Here is a 21339-nt window from a genome sequence, read left to right on the forward strand (position 1 = left end):
AAAAGACCGATGTTCCATAGAACCTTGTGGAAAAAATCAGGTGAATAATAACACACATTGTCCGTGATTAGCGCTTGTTCATTTTGGAAAACGTCACCGTGTAGGATCACTAAAAATACAGTTTCAAGATCGCACGGTCCAGAATAGATAGCGCGTGCCAAGCCGAACAGACAGTTGTAGCAGCGAAAATTTTGCAAAAATTTCGTGGATAAGAATTTTAACTAAAATGAAAACGATCAAACTGACGGGCAGCGGGCTGGAAATGCCCGTGGTGGGTTTGGGCACTTGGAGGGCTCAGCCTCAGGAAGTGGAGAATGCGGTGAACGTAGCCCTAGAATCAGGATACAGGCATATCGGTAAGTAAAACAATTCGAAACATTTTAAAATTTCTTTTGCTGTTTTTAATACGAAACGTCAGTGCTTAATTCTGAAATACAAACATCTCTTTGCCAATATAAAAAAATAGAATTTAGTAAATTTTAGCAGAAAATATCTTTTATGTTTTTCTTTTGAGCAAAATTATAATATACCAGTAAAAAAACTACATATAGGCTGATAAAGGTAACTAAATGTCAAAAATTTTGTCATTTTTTTTAAATATACAGGGTGTCCAAATATTCCGTGGACATAGAACTACCATATACAGGGTCCGGCGATAGTGCGTCGGGCATCTGTAGCTCCTAGAATAAAAAACTTGAGAATTTTGTTTAAGCGCAAACCTAAAGTACCGATGTATTTCCGGAAAATATTTTAACTTCTATAGGGTGGCTTAAAAAAGTGTGAGTGGATCTGGATGATTTTTTTTAAATGGAACACCCAGTATATTATATTGCATTTTTGGCTTCCTTTCAGATCACTTTACATAACCCTAAGATATGAGTAAATCTATTTAGATTAGTTTCAGATATATTAAAAAATAAATCAAAAATAGGTATATATTTTTCAACTCTTCTTAAAAAAAATATTAAAAATACAAGAACTGTTCTGAAATCCAAACTATATTAGGTATTTACTTTAGATGGTCTGTTCTTACTTTGCTATAAATATGGTAATCGTAAATCATACAGGATGTTCAATATTTTATGCCAAACTTATTAAAATATAAAATAATTTTTCTTCGTTTTTTTTTAATGGAACACCCTGTATATTACTTTTTTATTAGATGAAGAATTAAAAAATGAACATTTTTTGTATTTAAAGTATTTCAGAATTTTTAATAGCTTTCCAGATACACGCAGTATTATTTCATATGGCGCTTTCAATGTAAAATACGAGAGAAATATCATTGGGTGGCTTTGATGAAAATTTACTGTGGAAAATGCCATATGAAATACAAAACCGGGAATATCTACAAAACCGTTAAAAAAATTAAAAAACTAGATATACTAAAAGAATCAGGTGATCTTTTCAGGGAGGTTTATAAAGAGTGAACTAAAATTATATTACTATTGACTTGTTTCAAAAAAATATATATTTTGACTAATTTTAAAATATAAAATTTTCTAGCATATAAAACAGTAAATATAGAAACTTTTTTGTCTCTGCGCATTTGTTCTAGTTTATACGCGCTGTCTGTAGGTAATTTTAGCAAGGAAAACATCACTAAACACCAGGGGTGGATGGGCCATATGAGAGAACGGGAAAATTCCCGGTGGGCCGGTGGAAAGATGGGCCGGTCTCGATTAGAGCTCAAAAAAAGATTGGATTAGCAAAAATTAAATGGTTAATCTTCTAACTAAAGTGACGTAAGATCCAGTGACTCCATGACTAACTAATAAATTTGCATAGATAACTATTGTAAAATGTCTTTCTCTGGGACACTTATAATTTTAATAATCATCTGTTGTTTGTTCGGTTTGAAAATTTTTATTATACAAGGTGAGTCTATAAATGCAAATATTTTGAGGGCTGGTAGATCTCAATAAAATAAACGTAATATATTGTCTTTATCGAGTTTCTAATAAGTCCAATCGAGTTATTAAAGTTTGGAAATTTAAAAAAATAGATTTATTTTTAAAAAAATTTGAGCCACCTAAATTTTTCGATATTTGCATCTCTTTTAGTGCCGTAACGTCAGAGATTAAGAAACTATACCGTGGGAAAATTTGCGGTGAACAGGAAGTTCTAAAATGTTTTCTAAAATATACAGGAAAATTTAAAAGAAATTGCTCGATTTTTAACATCTTTTTTGCAAAAAAAACTCATAGATGTGTTCCTGGGGTCGAAATATACCACCCCGAAAATATTTGCACTTATTTAAGACTCACCCGGTATAGTTTTACCGAGAGTTTTACCCACTATTCTTTTATTACTAACTAATAAATATGACTGACTGGCAGCAGAAAAAAGAATGAATAGCATTAGGTAAATTTAAATAGTCTCGATCTAAATGTATACTAAGAACGACAGCGTAGATTGACAACTGGGGGCCTCGGTGCAATATTTTTCGAGCACGAATTTGACGCGAACTCTGCGGTTAACGGAGAAAACATCTCTATGCTTGGTTTATTCATTTATTATTAATTATTACGGTTATAATAGCCAATGATATACAAGAACTGCAAAGCATTATAGATTCCGTAGTCCACTATAGTAAGATGTTTGAACTGCATCTCAATGTCTCCAAGCCCAAACTATTGATATTTTCTAAGACTCCAATAAATGCACACCTGCGTGTCAAGGGACAAACAATCGAACAAGTGACCTCAATAAAGTATTTAGGAGCTAACATCAACAGTCAGTGCGACCCGAAAAGAGAAATATTTTCAAAAATTGAGCATTTTAATTTTTTAAAAGACGAGACCTCAGTGCGGAACTCAGAACTCGAATGGTCAGATGCTACGTCTTATCTGTGTTACTCTATGGATGTGAGAGCTGGACACTGGATTCACAGACCGAAAAGAAAATAGAAGCCTTCGAAATGTATGTATACAGACGGATGCTGCGAATCTCATGGGTACAAAGGATCACCAACGATGAAGTACTCCAGCGCATGCAGAAACAAAAAGACATACTGAACACCATCAAGGAAAGAAAAATGCAATACCTGGATCATGTGATGAGAGATGGTAGATACTAAATACTGCGCCTCATAATAGAGGGCAAATTGCAAGGGAAAAGATCAATAGGAAGACGCCAGAACTCATGGTTAAAAGATTTGAGGAGATGGTTTGAACGCTCGTCTGCGGAAATCTTCCGGGCTTCAGTTTCCAGAGCCACAATTGCCATTTGGATCGCCAACCATCGCCGATAAGAAGAAGAATGCTTGGTTTGAATTGGGGACGGACTAAAAGCCAAGTCTGAGAACTAAAAGCCAAGTCTAAATTGTTGTTTAAAATGTTGCTAAAATGAATTTGCTAAAAATTACTAAGACAGCAGAGAAGAGTTAAATAAGGTTTAAACTATATTAGATAATAAAATATTAATATGTCTCGAAAATCCAAATATTCTTATTATGGACTGTAACATAGCATTACATCAGAACACATTTATATCCACTGCCTAGGTATTGCCTAGATTTTTTTCGTTTGAGTCATGGCATTATCATACAAGATGCCAAATGTAGAAAAGTACAGAGGAAAAGTTTCGTGATAAGAACTATATAATAACCTAAAAAATGCTGCAGTTTTAATGGCGACCGCGGATCATTCAGTTAAAAACATGTATAAAAAAACTTTCAAAAAAGACAATTTAATTTTTTTTAAACCGGAGGCAAAAGAGCTTTTTCACACGAGCGAAAAACACCCTTACTTATACAGGGTGTCCCAGAAATAAGTGCAAATACTTTAACTGGTAGTATAGTTCAACCCCAGAAACACGCCTATGGGTTTTTTTTGCGAAAAAAAAATGTTGAAAATTTAAAATTTTTCTTGACATTTTCCGGGAAATTTGAAAAAACTTTTTAGTGCCACTTCACCTGAGATTTCTCTACGGTGTATCTAAACCTTGCAGTGTTGCAACCTCCTATGTTATCCACATTCTACATAGTTCTACATTTATAAATTCATAGAAAAATTTCTACTCAAAAATTAGGAATGTTAAATTTTTATCAGTGCTCATTATTAATAATTATTATAGAAAAAAAACACATTAATTATTTTTAGTACTTACCCTTTCAATGAAAATTTAACAAAAACCACCGAAAATTAACTAAAACATTACGTTTATGACGTTTACGAAAATGATTCATCATATTATTCACAACCAGGTCACAAAAAAGAAATTCTTAAAATGTTTATGGTAATTTAGAATTCAATATTTGTTTTCTTTCATGTTTCTCTGTTTTATTTGAACCACTGATTTACAAAACACCTTGAAAAGCGCACATTACTTTGAATACCGTCTCTTATCGCCATTTACGAGCTACTTTCAATCTATGACATGTTTCACTCAACAATTTTAAATACGTATTTTGTTTTTTCGCTATTTTTTCGATGTATTTTAAAAGCCCAACACTCGCGCGTCGGCCAAGAGTGCCACGTGTGAACTGGTCCTTTGAGCCGCGCCGTCGTGGCAGGCTTGCGTCAGACGACGATGTTAAGCAACGTTGCCGTAGTTACAACAATTTCAAATTCAAGACATTCGAAGCAATCAAATTTGTATTAAATTTTAAAAATAAAACAGAGAAACATGAAAGGAAACAAACAAAACGAAAATGAATTGATTATTCGTCGGGCTGTTTTCGATATATTGAATTCTGAATTACGATAAACATTTTAGAAATTTCTTTTTTGTGACCTTATCAATAATCAATTCATTTGTGTTTTGTTTGTTTCATTTCATGTTTTTCTGAATTGTCGAAATACATCGAAAAAATAACGAAAAAGCAAAATACGTATTTAAAATTGTTGAGTGAAACATGTATTTTCTTAGATTGAAAGTAGTTCGTAAAGTGGCGGTAAGAGACAATAATTCTCAACATTTATTCATTCAGAAAGATATTCAAAGTAATGTGTGCTTTTCAAGGTGTTTTGTAAATCAGTGGTTCAAATTGTGATGAAGCCTATATGAAAATAATGTGTTAGGTTAAAAAATGGGGACTGTTATTTTAGCAGTTTTTATAATAGCACGTTACAAGTAAAAGCAGCACAATGAAGTGTATTTTAGGTAAGTGTGTATCGAAAAAGAGAACTGTCGCAGTTACATCGATCTGTCATAAGTATCTTTTTTAATGTTGGGTAAGTTTTTTAATTTAACTTTTAAACATTTAACTTTTAATTTATTTTATGTAATAATATCACAATCTTAAAAATGTAATGCACCTCTGCAAACTCCTCAAGTGTTGTGATTTTATGACTTACGTGTAAACATATACTTTCTTGTCCATATGGCAACACAGTGCGTCAAATTAACTGAAATCCGGGCTTGATCCGGGTAATTGGATGTAGTTGGCAATATCTGCCGGTGGTTCTCAAAATGTTGCGATTATTTTTTTAAATTTTCAAAGTTAAATAACTCGGTTATTTTCAATTTATTTTAAAAATGCTAAAGAGAAAATATGTTTATTTTGACCAGATCTACCACCCCTTAAAATATCTGCACTCATTTCTGGGACACCCTGTATATTAATAAATAAAACATGTTTCTTCGTTAGGGTCATTTTGTTTTTGTGGTTGTTGCCTGTTTTTCCCGGGCCGGTTTCCACTTCCCCATCCACCCCTGCTAAATACAATGCTTTAATTGATAAAAAGCAATTTGCTACCTCCAATGACGCTTCCTCCATGGTCTTTTCCATAAACTGATCTAAATCTAAAACCGCAATATTATAATAGCTGTACCCTCATTACAGTAAATAATAAATAATTGTTTATTATTTTAGACACTGCATTTAATTACAACAACGAAGATTCGATTGGCAAAAGTATTAAACAATGGATTGACAGTGGAAAGGGGAAAAGGGAAGACTTATTTATTACAACAAAGGTAAGAGTTTAACAAAATCTTTTCTAACAAGTAACAAAAATAAGAATCGGATTCATAATCGGACTTTAAAATATGTTTCTTTCGTTGTATCAAATTTAATCACCAGATAAACGGAACCTAAACCGGATAAAATCAGATTTATTTGAGTCATAGTAGAGTCCACTTAGACATTCCTATTCATAAGGCATTTTGGATGACCGCTTTCACAAAGTAGGTTCCATCCAGATTACAACTGGCAGGAACTTTACATAAAATATAACATTAGCTCAAATAATTATTATTTGCTTTTGTATGTATTGTTTATACAGGGTGGGCGCACCTCATTCGCCTCGGTTGATTATACGAAAACGGAAAGATGTACAAGCAAAATATTTTATGGGTATATGTAGAGAGGCAATGTGCATAATTAAAAATTATTTTCAAATATACAGGGTGTGTCAGAACTAAGATCCACACCAAAGTTATATTTTTTCTTATAGAACACCCGGTATTTTATTTCATATTTGGATTCTCGAACATAAAATAAGGCATTTGATATAAAGGTTTAATATGTTTAAAAGCTTTGGTTTTTGAGATATTTAAAGGTATTTAAATATGCATGCTATAATAAAAAAGTTTGTCAGCACCTTGTACATTACTTTTCGGAATTAATTTTTCTGCTGACTTTCAAGCCAGAGGAATAGACTTTACTAAAAAAACTGATTGCTTCCTTAAATGTATACAGGGGTGTCAAAAATTGCTGGTCTATTTTAAATATTTATTTTCCTTAAAAACTTCGAAGCAGATTTAAATGCTCTCTCAAACGATATTAGGGTTTCCTATACCTATCTGGCTCAGATTTTGAATAAAATCCGTTTTTCAATAAAATTGTTATCAGGATGGCTGGTGTCGCCATGGTAATTTTTTATTTTTTTTAAATTTTTTTAGCGACACTTAGTAGCTATTTTCAAAATCGACATTAGTTTATGGACTTTATTTAAATTTATAGCAGGTTATTTTTATTTAATTTACCTACAATAAGATTAATAAATAAGTATTTATTATTTTATCAAGAAAAATGAAGCAGTATCTGCTGGCGGAAGAAATGGATATGTTACTAGTGATTTTATTTTGTGAGGACAATTGCTTGTTGGGTGCTGAAAGGTTTATCTATTTATCTATTTATGGATATATTTATAAGATATCCAAATAGGACTTTTTTTGGCAAGAGTTCCTTTGAAAAACTACTTTTCCTATTTAACGGAGCCGATAGTGTGGTATATGATACATATTATATCACCCGAAAATCACGTTAAAATGACGTGATATGATATTACATCATTTTGGCGTCATTTATCTGACGTCATTATGTCGTCAATTTCTGGTTATTTTGGAATACATGACGAGTATTGACGAGTTATCACCATATAATAACGTCATTGTGACGTGCTCCTGCTACCTGGGACTTCTTTATTTTTATTGATAAAATAATAAATACTTACTTACTAAACTATTGGAGGTAAATTAAATAAAAGTAAACTGTTATAAATTTTAATAAAGCCCATAAACTAATGTCGATTTTAAAAATAGCTACTAACTGTCACGAGCAAATTGTCATAGCGACACCAGCCATCTTGATTGCCATTGTATTCAAAAATCGCTTTTTATTCAAAATCTGAGCCAGATAGGAAAACCTAATATAGTTTGAAAGAGCATTTAAATCTGATTCGACTTATTTAAAAAAATACATAGTGTTGCATTTGAAATAACGAAGTTTTTATGTAAAATAATATTTAAAATAGACCAGCAATTTTTGATACCCCTGTATACATTTAAGAAAGCAATCAAATTTTTTAGTAAAGTTAATTTCTCTAGCTTCAAAGTCAGCACAAGAATTAACTGAAAAGTAATGTACAGGGTGTTGACAAACCTTTTTATTATAGCATGCATATTTAAATATCTCAAAAACTAAAGAATTTAAACATATTAAACCCTTATAATAAATGCCTTATTTTATGTCCAAGAATCTAAAAATGAAATAAAATACTGGGTGTTCCATAAGAAAAAATATAACTTTGGTACGGATCTTAGTTCTGGCACACCCTGTACATTTGAAAATAATTTTAAATTATGCACATTGCCTCTCTACATATACCCACAAAACATTTTGTTTCTACATCTTTCCGTTTTCGTATAATCAACCGAGGCGAATGAGGTGCGCCACCCTGTATATATTATTATTATATGGTTAGAAGTTGTTTCTAGAGTTAACGTTTTTTAAGTGTAAGATTTGAAAATTAGTCAGCAAAAATGTTAAGAGATTTTTCCTATTGATTACAGCCATAGATAATGAATGTTACAGCCTTGCTGATAGTTCGTTTATGTGAATCCCCGTTTCTTATTTTTCACTATTTAAAATAATCCATTTCAATTTTATTACTCAGATTGGTACCACACTGGCGTCTATATACCTACCCTAAAATTATTCCGCTAAAAATTCACATTTATTCAACTAATTTAATTTTCAGATAGCTTACTGTTTTAACAATTATCAATTTACAGCGAAAATCTAGATAATTGTACAACTTCGGAAAATTTTACAAATGTCAATGACTGTGTCAAAAAGCCTGCGTAATGTGAAGAGTACTAATAAAATTTAAAAAAAACGTCCCTTTAATCTTAGATGATAATTGGTTAAGCTTTCCTCTATTGTCGGCTTGATACATACATACTAATTAATGCATTGGTATAGATACTAGAATTTTTAAAATTTTGTACGCACTGAAAAAAGCTCCTTTTAATTCTACAGAGCGAAACAACATTCAGAAAAATTTATGTATCAAGTTTCTGGTTTGAGATTTATACTTCAATTAAAAAAAATAGGTATAACGCACATTTAAAAAAATCAATATACAGGGTGACTCAAACATATTTTCAAACTAAACTTGTATATCTTTAAATGTAATGCTATATATTTTTCTAGCTTAGTGGATTTGTCATTAAATTCACAGTCTACAAATCAAAATGTCATATCCTACAGGGTGTTACACCTCATTTGCTGTTGATTATACAACATTTTTTTGTTGTTGATTATACAAAAACGGAAAGATGTAGAAACAAAATATTTTATGGGTATATGTGGGCATACGTGCATAATTTAAAATTATTTTGAAATGTAAAGGGTATGTCAGAACTAAGATCCACACCAAAGTGTGTTATATTTTTCTTACGGAACACCCGGTATTTTATTTCATTTTTGGGCCCTTGGACACAAAATAAGGCATTTATTATAAGGGTTAAATATTTCAAGCTTTGGTTTTTGAGATATTTAGAGATATTTAAATATGCATGCTCTAAAAAAACGATTGTCAACACCCTGTACAGGGTACCTCGAATTTGACGCTCATCATTGGGATTTCGCAAACCGTAAGAGATACAGGATCGGTTAAATGGAGGCAAAGTTGCGCAATTTGATGCTCAATAAAATGCCGTATTGCATTTTTATTTTTTATTTTTGCATAAAATATTCTGGTGATGGAATTTTCTGTACGAAACGTCGGCAAATATCAAAGTGACTGTAATATAGTCACTAGTATTTTAAGAGTGATGAAAGGATTTAATTAAATTGTAAAAAAAAATCAGGTCCGTATTTAAAAAAATTAAGTTGATAATGGTCGCCAGAAGCCGAAACGTCAAAGTCAATATTTAATCACACAGAGTTATAGAGCAGAAAAATGGCCATGAAAATGTGTTTTTCATTTTAAGTTATCTTAACAAAGAAAGCCAGGAAACAATAGAAAACAAAATTCAAAATTCTATTTTTTTTTCGAATATATTCGGAGTTTTTCAAAATGCAATACGGCAGTTTATTGAGCATCAAATTGCACAACTTTGCCTCCATTTAACCGATCCTGTATCTCTTACGGTTTCCGAAATCCCAATCATGAACGTCATCGAATTCGAGCCACCCTGTACATTGCTTTTCAGAATTAATTCTTGTGCTGATTTTTAAGCCAGAGAAATAAACTTTACTGAAAAATTTGATTGCTTCGTTTACACAGGGGTATCAAAAATTGGTGGTCTATTTTAAATATTTATTTTATATGGAAACATAGTTATTTCAAATGCAATAAGAGTTTTTCAAACTATATAAGAGTGTCATATACCTATCTAGCTCAGATTTTGAATAAAGAGCAATTTTTCAATAAAACGGCAACGAAGAGGGCTAGTCATGGCAAATTTCTAGAAACAGTTAGTAGCTATTTTGAAAATCGAAATTTTATGTTAGAAAAAAGTTTATGGCGTATTTAAATTTTCAGGAGTTTACTTTTATTTAATTGACCTACAATAGTTTAATAATTAATATTTATTAAATATGTTTTTATAAATTTATCAAGAAAAACGAAGAAGTAGTTCTTTGATTTATTTTATGATGACTTTTGTAGATATATGATTTTTTTATGAAAGGGCCAATTACGGCAAATTCATTTTCTTCACTTCCAATGATAGGTGTCTGACTAATAGTTTTTTTTATAAACCACACTACCAGCTTTGCGAAATAGAACAAGTAGTTTTTCAAAGGAACGCTTCTCAGGGAGATTCTTATTTGGATATCTTTGAGCATAAGCCTTTGAGGCTAAGAAGTAATTTTCCTCACAAAATGAAATCACTAGTAACATGTTCATTCGTTTCCCCAGCAGATAAATTTATGTCCATTTTTACACTAATCATTTCTAAAATTTCTTTTACTTGTAGATTAATATAAATAAAGATGAAAATTTGAGTAATAAAATCCTTTTCAGCTCCCCAATTTTGGCAGCAGACCCAGCGACGTGGAACGATTCCTGAAACTGTCATTACAGCGATTGCAAACGGATTACGTGGACTTGTACCTAATGCATATGCCCTTCAGTTTTCACTTGAACGAAACCACACTATCACCACTGGTAAACGAAGACGGTTCTTTCAGCCTGGACAATGTTGATTTTGTTGATACTTGGAAGGTAAGAATAAAACATGTTTCAATAAAATCCATTTAAAATTTTAATTAAAAGTGGTATTAAGTACGGTGTGCGGGCATTCCCGCATATTATCTCGTTAAAGAACAACATCATCTCATAATTTTTCATTAAAGAAGGTGAAGAAATGACGTGGGCTTGGCGTGTATTTAAGAGCGTGTATTAGAACTATTAGAATATGTAGCGGAATTCAATTACCTCGTCAATTTGATTTCGGAAAAGGCCAATATCGACTCTGAAATTAAGCACAGGATTAGCAGCGCATCAAGAACATTCTGGAAATTAAAAGACAGAGTTTTCTACAATCATGACTTGAACACAAAAACGAAACTTGCAGTGTACCGAGCAATAATAATTCCCACCATGTTATATGGAAGCGAAACCTGGGTGCCATACCGCCGACACACGAACGCACTAAACAAGTTGCAACAGATACATCTTAGACAACTCTTAACAATCAAATGGTTCCATCATGTCTCAAACGTATCGGTCCTTCAAAAAGCTAACTGCGAGAGTATTGAAGTCATGATTACAAAGTCCCGCTTAAGATGGGCTGGTCACGTATGCAGAATGCAAGAAAACCGCATACCAAGATCTCTGCTTTACGGTGAGCTTGTAGACGGTAAGAGGAGGCCGGGTGGACAACTCAAAAGGTACAAGGATATTTTCCACGAAAACTTAAAGGGGATTAACAAGCAAAATGAGTGGGAAGAAGCAGCGCACAAGCAATAGAACGGAATGGAGAAGAATTATTGTAAACTCAGTTAACAGCGACAACCAAAAAGTAAAGAGGCAACAAAGCAATGAGATTTTTGAACGTCCGGAGTGAGGAACGTTCAGTGGTATCCATCTTTATTGCTTTTTATCCAGAGGTTTCAGAATAATCGCGTTTCAAAGGTGCAGAAGCAATTAAACGTGCCAGATTTTGGTTTTCAGGTTAGTGTTTACACAAAAGTTATTGCAATGGATCTCCTTGTAGTACAAATGAGAAGATTAGGTTACACCACTTACGCCTTAAGTTGTTCAAAATGTTGTCTATTTTCCCGTAAACAGTAATAAAGTCTGTTTTCAAATACCTCCCTAAGATTTCGGAAAATTTCTGGCATTCTGCTGTAATTCGCATTGTCGCCCACTGTCGGACTAAAAAAAAATAATGAGCTGGAGCACCGTCCTGCTGGAATGTTAACAATTCCTCCTGTGAAACTGATTAGAGGTTGCCGCTCATTCGAATTTAAGAAAGGAAACGTTAATGTTTATGATGTTTTCTGTTTATTAGTATTTCGAATTTCGACCCCCTAGAAAAATGTAATGGCTACGTCCATGTTGCCACCTAATCTTCTAATCATTTGTACTACAAGGAGATCCACTGCAATAATTTTTGTGTAAACACTAGCCTGAAAACCAAAATCTCAATGCAGGCATGTTTAATTGTTTCTGCATCTTTGAAACGCGATTATTAGGAAATCTCTGGACAAAAAGCAACAAAGTAGGATACCACTGAAAAGAGAATAATATCCTTTAAAACGATGTGCCACTTGACCCCCATTCCCATTTAAGATTGTAATGGTGACATCTATCCCTCCTAAGGGGTTGAAATAAAAATGCCAAAAATATTCATTTAAAGTGTCCCCCTTACTAATAAAATTGACGTGTCTTTCCGATTTTTCATATTTTTAACTGCAAAAAAGATATTAAGGGTGGGAAGTTTTAAAATGGACACACTGTATAGTAAGGTCTAAGGTTCAAACTAAAATATAATTTTCTCTGCTACTTGTTTAAATTCGAAAATTCCAAGAAATGGTACATATCTATAATACTCTATTAAACAGCCATAATATAACGTCTTGGTCGCCTTCTATATTTTTCTGTTTATAAGAAATAGGAAAAGTTATCCTAAATCACCACAATCTTAAGCGAAGGAGTGAAAATGTTTTATTACATACAATATTATTATTTTAGGTAATGGAGGAACAAGTACAGAAAGGACTAGTTAAAGCGATCGGTGTATCAAATTTCAATGCCGAGCAACTTCAAAGACTGTACAATAATTCCGAAATCAAACCGGCCGTACTGCAAGTGGAAATGCACGCTTACCTTCAGCAAAAAAACCTAAAAGAAGTTTGCAAACAGTTACAGGTGGCTTTGACGGCATATTCGCCTCTGGGTAGTCCCGGGGCTAACAATCATTTTAGTTCAAAATACAACTATTTGTAAGTACCTATATACCTAGATTACATTTCTGCATTCACAAAGTTCTTAACTGCTCTGGTAAATTAGTAAGATTATAGATTAGATACTTCGAGGTAGCCATCGGCCTAATCTACTGCGACCTTTTGAGTATTGTGATCCTCTTCTGATCCTTAGGTTCTCATTCTCCAGTCCTATCATTGTCAAAAAGTCTAGCAGCTTGGAGACTGAACCATCCATATAGCTCTCTGTAAATGGCCTATCATTGCCTATTATCTAGTGCCGACATAACATATGTTCTGTCGTTTCTTCTTCAGAATGACAGAACCTGCACATGACTTCGTCTGTCAATCTTATTAGCATTAGATGCATATTCAGCTTACAACGCCCTCTTAGTAGACCCACTACAGCTTTGACTGTCAAGGTCTGTCGTAAATTTTGGCGAATTTTTTTCGTCTGTCTTTGCACTGCTAAGTTTCTCCATCATTCTAGAGATTCCTTAGCCACCTATCACTACAATTGAATTAATTAATTATTTGCAAAGTAGAAAGTCTAGAAGTTTCCGAAGTAGAGTTGTGGACTTATGAATGGCATTGAGAAGTCTTATTTGGCCATTTCATCTGGCTTTTCGTTACCCTTGTAACCCTCGTGCCCTGATACCCATGCTAAGGTAACATTGCTACCACGACCTAGAATTATTAATTACTCGAATCCCGATTCTTTGATTAGTCCAATAAGGACACGAAAAGACCCTAGTCTCGGTGTAATTCGTCGATCCTGTCTTTTTAGGCAGATTGTGTACCTTTTGGGGAGGAGTTTTAGAGGAAAAATTGTAATACTGTGCTCAGCTCCAAATGGCCGAAAACTCAGTTTTTCGCAAATATCTGCCAAAATATGCAAATTACAAAATTTGTTTAATGCTAGAATAAAAAATGAAGCTTAGGCAATTACCTACAAAAATAGTCTTTATCATTTTTTACGTAGAACTAGTAGTTTTCGAGATATTCCGCTTTGAAGATCGCTGAATTTTCTCTCCAAGGCTTACCGCTCCGAAGAAAAATAAGAGCCGCCAGAGTGACGAAGGATTTGATTTTCACAATCACTGCCTATTCTGTGAATCAAAAGCCTCAATACAGATAGAACTGAAAAAGGCACCTGCCAAAAGAAAGTCCATCTCTATCATTTGAAAGCAAGAATTTGCGACAAAACTGTAGGATCTGATAGAAGATAATATAGCAAATGAAGATGCCAAAAAGCTCTTGGCAAGAATTTCATTGATTGATCTGGTCAGTGCGGCTGCCTAGATATCACAAGCATTGTCATACACAATTTTATAAGTCATGTTCCACAGCTCCTGAAAGGGGCGTAGATGGTCCAGTGGCTTGGATATTTCAGACCAAATGGTGTTCCAAAAAGGTAGTCCATTATATCCGAGAAAATGGACAAGAACAATATACTCTGAAAGATTTGCAAGATATTGCAGGTAATTTTCAACTTTTATCGTTGATTTCCAACTCGTCATTGGTGTTTGTTACTTATAAAGTTATTATGCAATTTTCTTTTGTTTACGGCACTTTCCAGAAATCGCAAAACAGCGGAAAAACCACTCATGAATAGTTGTTTTTTTATTAAAATGTGATTAAACAAATACTTCAAACTTTCTGAGTTGCTTAAAGAGACTCTAAGAACAACTGTTAAAAAAAATCTTGACAAATAAGCTATTATTAGTGAAAATGTGAATGTTTGTAAAAATCTGAAAATTTTTGGGTTAAGGAATGTTTGCCCGGTTTTTTTATTATCATAAAATATGACAAAATTCAAACAAGTTCCAAAATGTAATAGCTATTAATTCTACCTTTTAAATGAACTTTGAATAAATCATTAAAAGATATTAAATTTTATCAGTTATTAAACAAATTGTCCTATCCATCAATGATACGCGTATGAAACCTATCTTTGGTGCGTTAAGACTTGGAGAGAATATGTCAAAAACTACTAATTCTACGTAAAAAATGATAAGGACCATTTTTGTAGAAATTACCTAAGCTTCATTTTTTATTCTAAGAAAAATTTTGTAAATTGTATATTTTGGCAGATATTTGCGAAAAACTGATTCTCGGACATTTGGGGTCATTTTTTCGAGCACAGTGTTACAATTTTTCCCCTAAACCTACTTCCCAAAAGATACACAATCCGCCTGAAAAGTCCCGGTCGACGAATTAGGCCGTGGTTTCAACTTTCATTTACTGGACTAAATGGCTCAAAAGAACCGGGAACTCCCGGTACTTTCGACACCGGGGTTCCCCGGTTTTGAACGCTAGTAAACTACAGTCTTTAAAGCTGTATATAATTATATCAACTTTAACTCGTAAACTCAATTTTTTATAAACTTTAGTATTTGGCATATTATGCAGGGTTAATCAAGGGGTTGTTTTTTATCATAACTTTAAAACACCCTGTGCAATAATTTCGTGTGTAAATTTTCCTAAAATATAATTTTACGGTCAGAACCATGTCGCCTGAGCATTTTGTTTTTTGAATCATATCAATACATGCCTTCGTTAATTTTTAAGAGCGAAATGAACTTGCCACCAACAATTTGTAATTTTTTCAATTAACATTTGTTTTTGAAATTATTTTTCAATCTAACAATCGGTATATGGAAACGGGAAATTTCACCAGAGTGGATACTAGATATTAGTCCCTTAAAATTTCTTTACCTTTTTTTTAATTTTCATGTTTTAGTTAGTTTACGTCTACGTTCTGATGTTTGATTTGATTTTAAAGCTTTTTTCGAGGCGTTTGTTTTAAAGCAGCGTATCTCCAATACAAACAGAGATAATGTCGTGATTAAAAAAATAAAATGCTTACAAAAGATGACACTACAATGTGATTTGATTTAGCAATAGCTACTACAGCTGCTGCACCCTACAGGGTGTTACAAAGTTTGGGCAAAAAACTTCGTCTTATTGTTGTGCCCTGTATATGCTCAAAATAAATTTGGAATAAAAATTGCTGACATAGCATCCGTTAAGAAGGAATTAATTTACAATTTAACAGAAAAATTACCAAAATCTAATGAGTGGTGTGCGAGAATTCCAACTTTGAAATTGGGTCTAGTTTTTAGTGGCCGGTTTTTTTTGCTGGTGAGTGTATAATAACCGCAAAGAACACACATTTATCATAGAGACAAATGTGTTTTATTATTTTATTATATAGATGTTTTGGCGACTAATTTATAAAACATTTTTATAAATATATTCGTTAATATGCTCAGGAACTTTTATATAACAAATCTTATACAACTATTTATGCTTGAGCTAAATATATTTTATAATTGATTTATAATATAATTTAAAACAATTATAAAATATTTACAAAACAGATATAAAAATTAGCAATGGGAACTATCGAATGAATTAGACTATCGAATGGTTACTGAATGAATGATTTCAACTATCGAATGGTTTTATTCGAATAAAATCATTCGTTCATTTGTATACTAAAGCATATGTGACAACCTCGCCGTGCGACTAAATGGTTATCGTTGAGCCACGACTATCGAATGCTTTTGATAAATGAAATTTATTATTCGTTTGATTTTTGTGTGCGTCAGTGCATTATTAGTTCTTCCAAATTTTTATAACTTCACCGTATAAATAGTGCTATTTTTGCGTTTATTAAAATATTTAAAATACTAAAATAGTAGTTTTTTTAATTGACGATTGTGTGCATGTGCACGTGGTCAAAATTTTTCCAAAAATTTGTGTGATTTTCCGTAGCCCGATCTTTCAATTATTTCATTTTATATGGTATAGTCTATTTTTTATTGGGAAATTTTGAGAAGTAGCAATTTTTCAGAGAGATGAGATGAACTTAAAATTAATTTTAAAAATACTTTGTATTTTAGATGTTTTAATAATATGAATTAATTGAACTTAATAATCATATTTAAGTAATGTGGTTAAGTAAATGGGGGGGGGGGGGTTTAATCGAACTCAAACTATGGGGTGAGAAAATTAAATTGAAAGTTTTACACGTGCCAATTAAAAAAAAAAGTTAACGATGTTTGTATTTTGTTTATGCTGATTCTCTTACATGTTTTTTTTTGCGAAGAAATATTTCATTTATTTTTTAAAGTAAATGCCAGTAAAAGTAAATATATTATTTTCAAAAAGTAATATAAAGCACCTAATATAAATAATTTTGATTTCTAATTTTTTATTTATATTTTCCTTCCATTACACCGCATGCTTAGAAAATTAATAAATGTTGATATTTCATGATTTTAAAATTTGTTGTTAATATAACAAATTAGTTTTGTAATTATTATTATTTAATAAACCAACGTTGCCACACACAAAAAATTTAGAGACTATATTATTTTTAAATAGGATCTAATATAAATAATTTTGAGATCTAATTTGTTGTTTATATTTTGCTACTACTGAAAAAATGTTTATATTAAATGATTTTAAATTTTGTTGTTAATAGGTATAACAAATTATTACTGTTATTATTATTTATTAAACCAGTCTTTGCTTAAAAACATTAAAAATTATTTTCCTACATCCAAAATAACAAGTATTATTGCAGTGTAACAACAGAATATTAATAAAAAAAATGCAAAATATATAGACATACTATCCCTAACTAACTAAAGCCAAACAATAATATTCTTTGCTAATATCAACTAATACCAGTATATGGCAACAGCGCCCTTCATAATATATTTTCTGTGTAAATACTAGCACCTCAATAAAAAAAATAATGTGTCCTTATTTTTATCTGATTCCACAAAAAATCAAAGATGTCGCCTTCTTTCATAGAATTGCCACCAACCGCTGTTGGGTTTCTGGGAAAAGAAACCTACGTCGCGCGTCGACAACTAAAATCCAGTTAATATTTTATTATAATCGATCCTGACGAATAAATGAATTTCATAAATGAATGAATTTTATAAATGAATGTTTTTTTGCTGCCGAATTATTAGAATACAATATTTCAAGGCAGATGACGCATCTATTCGATAATTTTTATTCTAATAGTTTTCAACGAATGTTTTCTTACTAGCTATCGAATTAGTCGAATGAATTGCAACTATCGAATGTTTCGATAGTATTCATTCGATAGTTCCCACTACTAATAAAAATATAACACGTGAAGTGCAACAATTGCTATATTAAAACCCGGTTCGACTACTTAGTAGGGATACAGGTAATTAGGGTATTTTTACAATTTTTTTCTGTTTGTATACTTGAGTATTGATGTTTTCTTTAATATCATTAGTTCTGTTATCGTTATTAATGTTTATTTAAACCTGGACCGTATCGATAGTCTTAAAGTTTTTTTTTAATTTAGTATAGAGTATCCAATGCAGAGTAATATGACGTTACGACAATAGTCACCAAAACCGGCTCGACATCAAAAAGTAATGATAATTGAAAAAATTGCAAATTGATCTTTATCAGTTCATTTCGCTCTTAAAAATTAACCACAACATGTATTGACATGAGTCAAAGAATAAAATGCTAAGGAGTCATGGTTCTGACTGTAAAATTATATTTTATGAAAATTTACAGACGAAATTATTGCACAGGGTGTTTTAAAATTAGGGTAAAAAACAACCCATCGATTAACCCTGTATAATATGCCAAATACTAAAGTTTATAAAAAGCTGAGTTTACGAATTAAAGTTGATATAATTATACAGGGTGGTCCGAATTAAATTTCGGAAACTTCGGCAGCATGTTCTGCAGATAAAAATAAGTCAAAAAGTTCGTATAAATGTATGTCCTAAAATGCTTAGTTTCGGAGATACAGGGTGTAGAAGTTTCATTTTTATTTCGATTTTTTCCAAATAATTTCTGAAATAACGTCAATATTTGGATAAAAATTGGTGTCTGGACGTTTTTTAACATGAAAAATTTGATTTTGGTATTAATACGACTCTTACTTGTAGAGGGCGCCACCTACATATTTTTTAACTGGTTTGAAGAGCAGAGGCGCAACTAGGGGCGGGGCAGGGGGGGGGGGCTTAGCTCCCCCAGATTTCGAGTGCGTGTCGTTTGAAATTGGTTTTAACATCACATCAATATTAGCTTATAGGGCTTATAGTGGCCTAAGCCCCCCCAAAAGACTTGAGCACCCCTAAAAGTATATGTCTAGTTGCGCCCCTGTTGAAGAATAATAATTTTTCGTCCGTACCTGTATAAAACTAATGAGTAAAAAAATATACATTTACGAAGTTTTTTACGTAAAAAAGATCTCTTGGTAAAAATCGCTGCGAGTAATGGTTCTCGAGATATTTGGAATCAAAATTATCAATACCTGTCATCATTGACATAAATTAAACATGTAAAAATAGTTATTCGATTGAAATAATACATTTTTTAAATGTTTTTTGTGACAAATGTTCAACAGAAACTGTTTTATCATTTTTTCGAAGAAAAATTTATGATTAATTAAAAAAAAATAAAAAGTTCCCAAATTTATCATTTCAGTCAAATAACTATCTACTCAACATATGTTTGTTTTTTGTCAATAATGACATGTATTGTATTCTAAATATCTTGAGAACAGTTGCTCGTAGCGATTTTTACCAAGGGACATTTTTTACGTAAAAAATCACGTAAATGTTCATTTTCTCACTCAGTAGTTGTAAACATGGTACGGACTCTTCAAAACAGTTAAAACACATGTATGTGCCCCCCCCCCCCTACATGTAGCAGCCATATTGACATTAAAATCAAATTTCTCATGTCAAAAAAGTCCCAGATACCAATTTTCATCCAAATATTGGCGTTACTTCAGAAATTATTTGGAAAAAATAGAAATAAAAATGAAATTTCTAGACCCTGTATGTGCCTGTATCTCCGAAATTAAGCATTTTAGAACATACATTTATAGGAAGTTTTTTACTTATTTTTATCTGCAGAATATGCTACCGAAGTTTCCGGAATACAGTTCGGACCACCCTGTATACAGCTTAATAAAAAATTTATGAAAATATGGCTAAAATTAACAAAAATATAACACTTTAAATTTGACCAAAAATTTCTCTGTTGCGTTTTTTTGCACCTGAGTGTATATTAATAGAGTATATTTTGACTTGACTGAATATTAATCTTGTAACAAGTCTGTTCAAAATATTTTAAAAAAATGTCTGTAATTACTAGAATGCCATATATCTAATTATTGTTCTTAATGTTACAGGTTAGATGACTTTCCCGACATATTAGGACATCCGATAGTGAAAGAAATCGCTCAGAAATATAACAAATCTCCAGGTCAAATACTTTTGAAACATTTGGTACAAAACGACATCATAGTGATTCCAAAAAGCGGCAATCCCGACAGGATTAAGGCCAATATCGATATCTTCGATTTCGAGTTGGCCAAAGAGGATATCGAAAAACTCGACAGCTTGGACAAGGGAGAGGACGGACGAATATTTGATTTTTACTTTTTCAAGGGCGTAGAAAATCATCCGAACTATCCCTTCCGGAAAAAGGAGAGAAAAGAATAATTCTTGTGATGTACTGTTCTAAATTCAGTATCAAAAAGTATTTTTATTGTTAAACATGAACAAAACTGTTATTGATAAACTACAGTTTGATTATCAGTAAATAAAGTATTCTTTTTATTTCGAATTTTTCTTTTCCAGTAGTCCTACAAATTTTCATTTTTTCTAATGGTTTTATGACATCCTATTATTCAATTACCAATATACAGATCTTCTCATGTATCTTTTTCGATAACTAAATAATAATAGTCTAAGATCAAGTTGCAGGATTATTACGCTCATCGCGTAATTAATCAAAATCTAATTTTTACGTATATTTTTATGAATAGGCGAATACACTTTTTTGTCGCAAATAGTGGTGTCACGATTCAAAGTCGTTCCTAGTTAGAGATGTTGAAAAATTAACTACTCGTTATACTCGATACGAATATCGAATTTAAAACCATACAGTTACTTTGATTACCTTGATTACTATTAACTACTTATAGTATTTAGCATTTATCATGGGTCGTACTTATACGTAATATGTATAGTAAGTATTGGCATTTTAAAAATGTTTATTTTTGCAAATACCCTAGATACTATACAACTATTATATTTTCATAGAACTCAGAACTCACATTTGATTACATTTTACGATACAATACTATGCATATTCGGTATACGTATAAGTACAGAGGTTTCTTGGGTGGCACAATTGAGCACTAA

General features: G+C 31.9%; 1 protein-coding gene across 1 annotated transcript; it reads left to right on the forward strand.

The window, feature by feature from the left end:
- The first annotated feature begins 2 nt into the window (after positions 1-2).
- On the forward strand, positions 3-20751 carry LOC115889229 (1,5-anhydro-D-fructose reductase-like). The gene is made up of 5 exons (XM_030909176.1): positions 3-356; positions 5819-5922; positions 10704-10904; positions 12879-13129; positions 20322-20751. The coding sequence occupies exons 1-5, from the start codon at positions 227-229 to the stop codon at positions 20632-20634; spliced, it is 999 nt and encodes a 332-aa protein (XP_030765036.1). The 5' UTR covers positions 3-226; the 3' UTR covers positions 20635-20751.
- The last annotated feature ends 588 nt before the right edge of the window (positions 20752-21339 follow it).

Source organism: Sitophilus oryzae, unplaced genomic scaffold, assembly GCF_002938485.1.
Source record: "Sitophilus oryzae breed Bouriz unplaced genomic scaffold, Soryzae_2.0 scaffold_811_pilon_pilon, whole genome shotgun sequence".
Classification (NCBI taxonomy): Eukaryota; Metazoa; Arthropoda; class Insecta; order Coleoptera; family Curculionidae; genus Sitophilus; species Sitophilus oryzae.

Coding starts and splice junctions, on each gene's coding strand:
- LOC115889229 (XM_030909176.1), top strand. CDS start 227: ATGAAAACGATCAAACTGACGGGCAGCGGGCTGGAAATGCCCGTGGTG. Junction 10,905..12,878: donor ATTTTGTTGATACTTGGAAG/GTAAGAATAAAA, acceptor TTATTATTTTAG/GTAATGGAGGAACAAGTACA. Junction 13,130..20,321: donor AGTTCAAAATACAACTATTT/GTAAGTACCTAT, acceptor TTAATGTTACAG/GTTAGATGACTTTCCCGACA.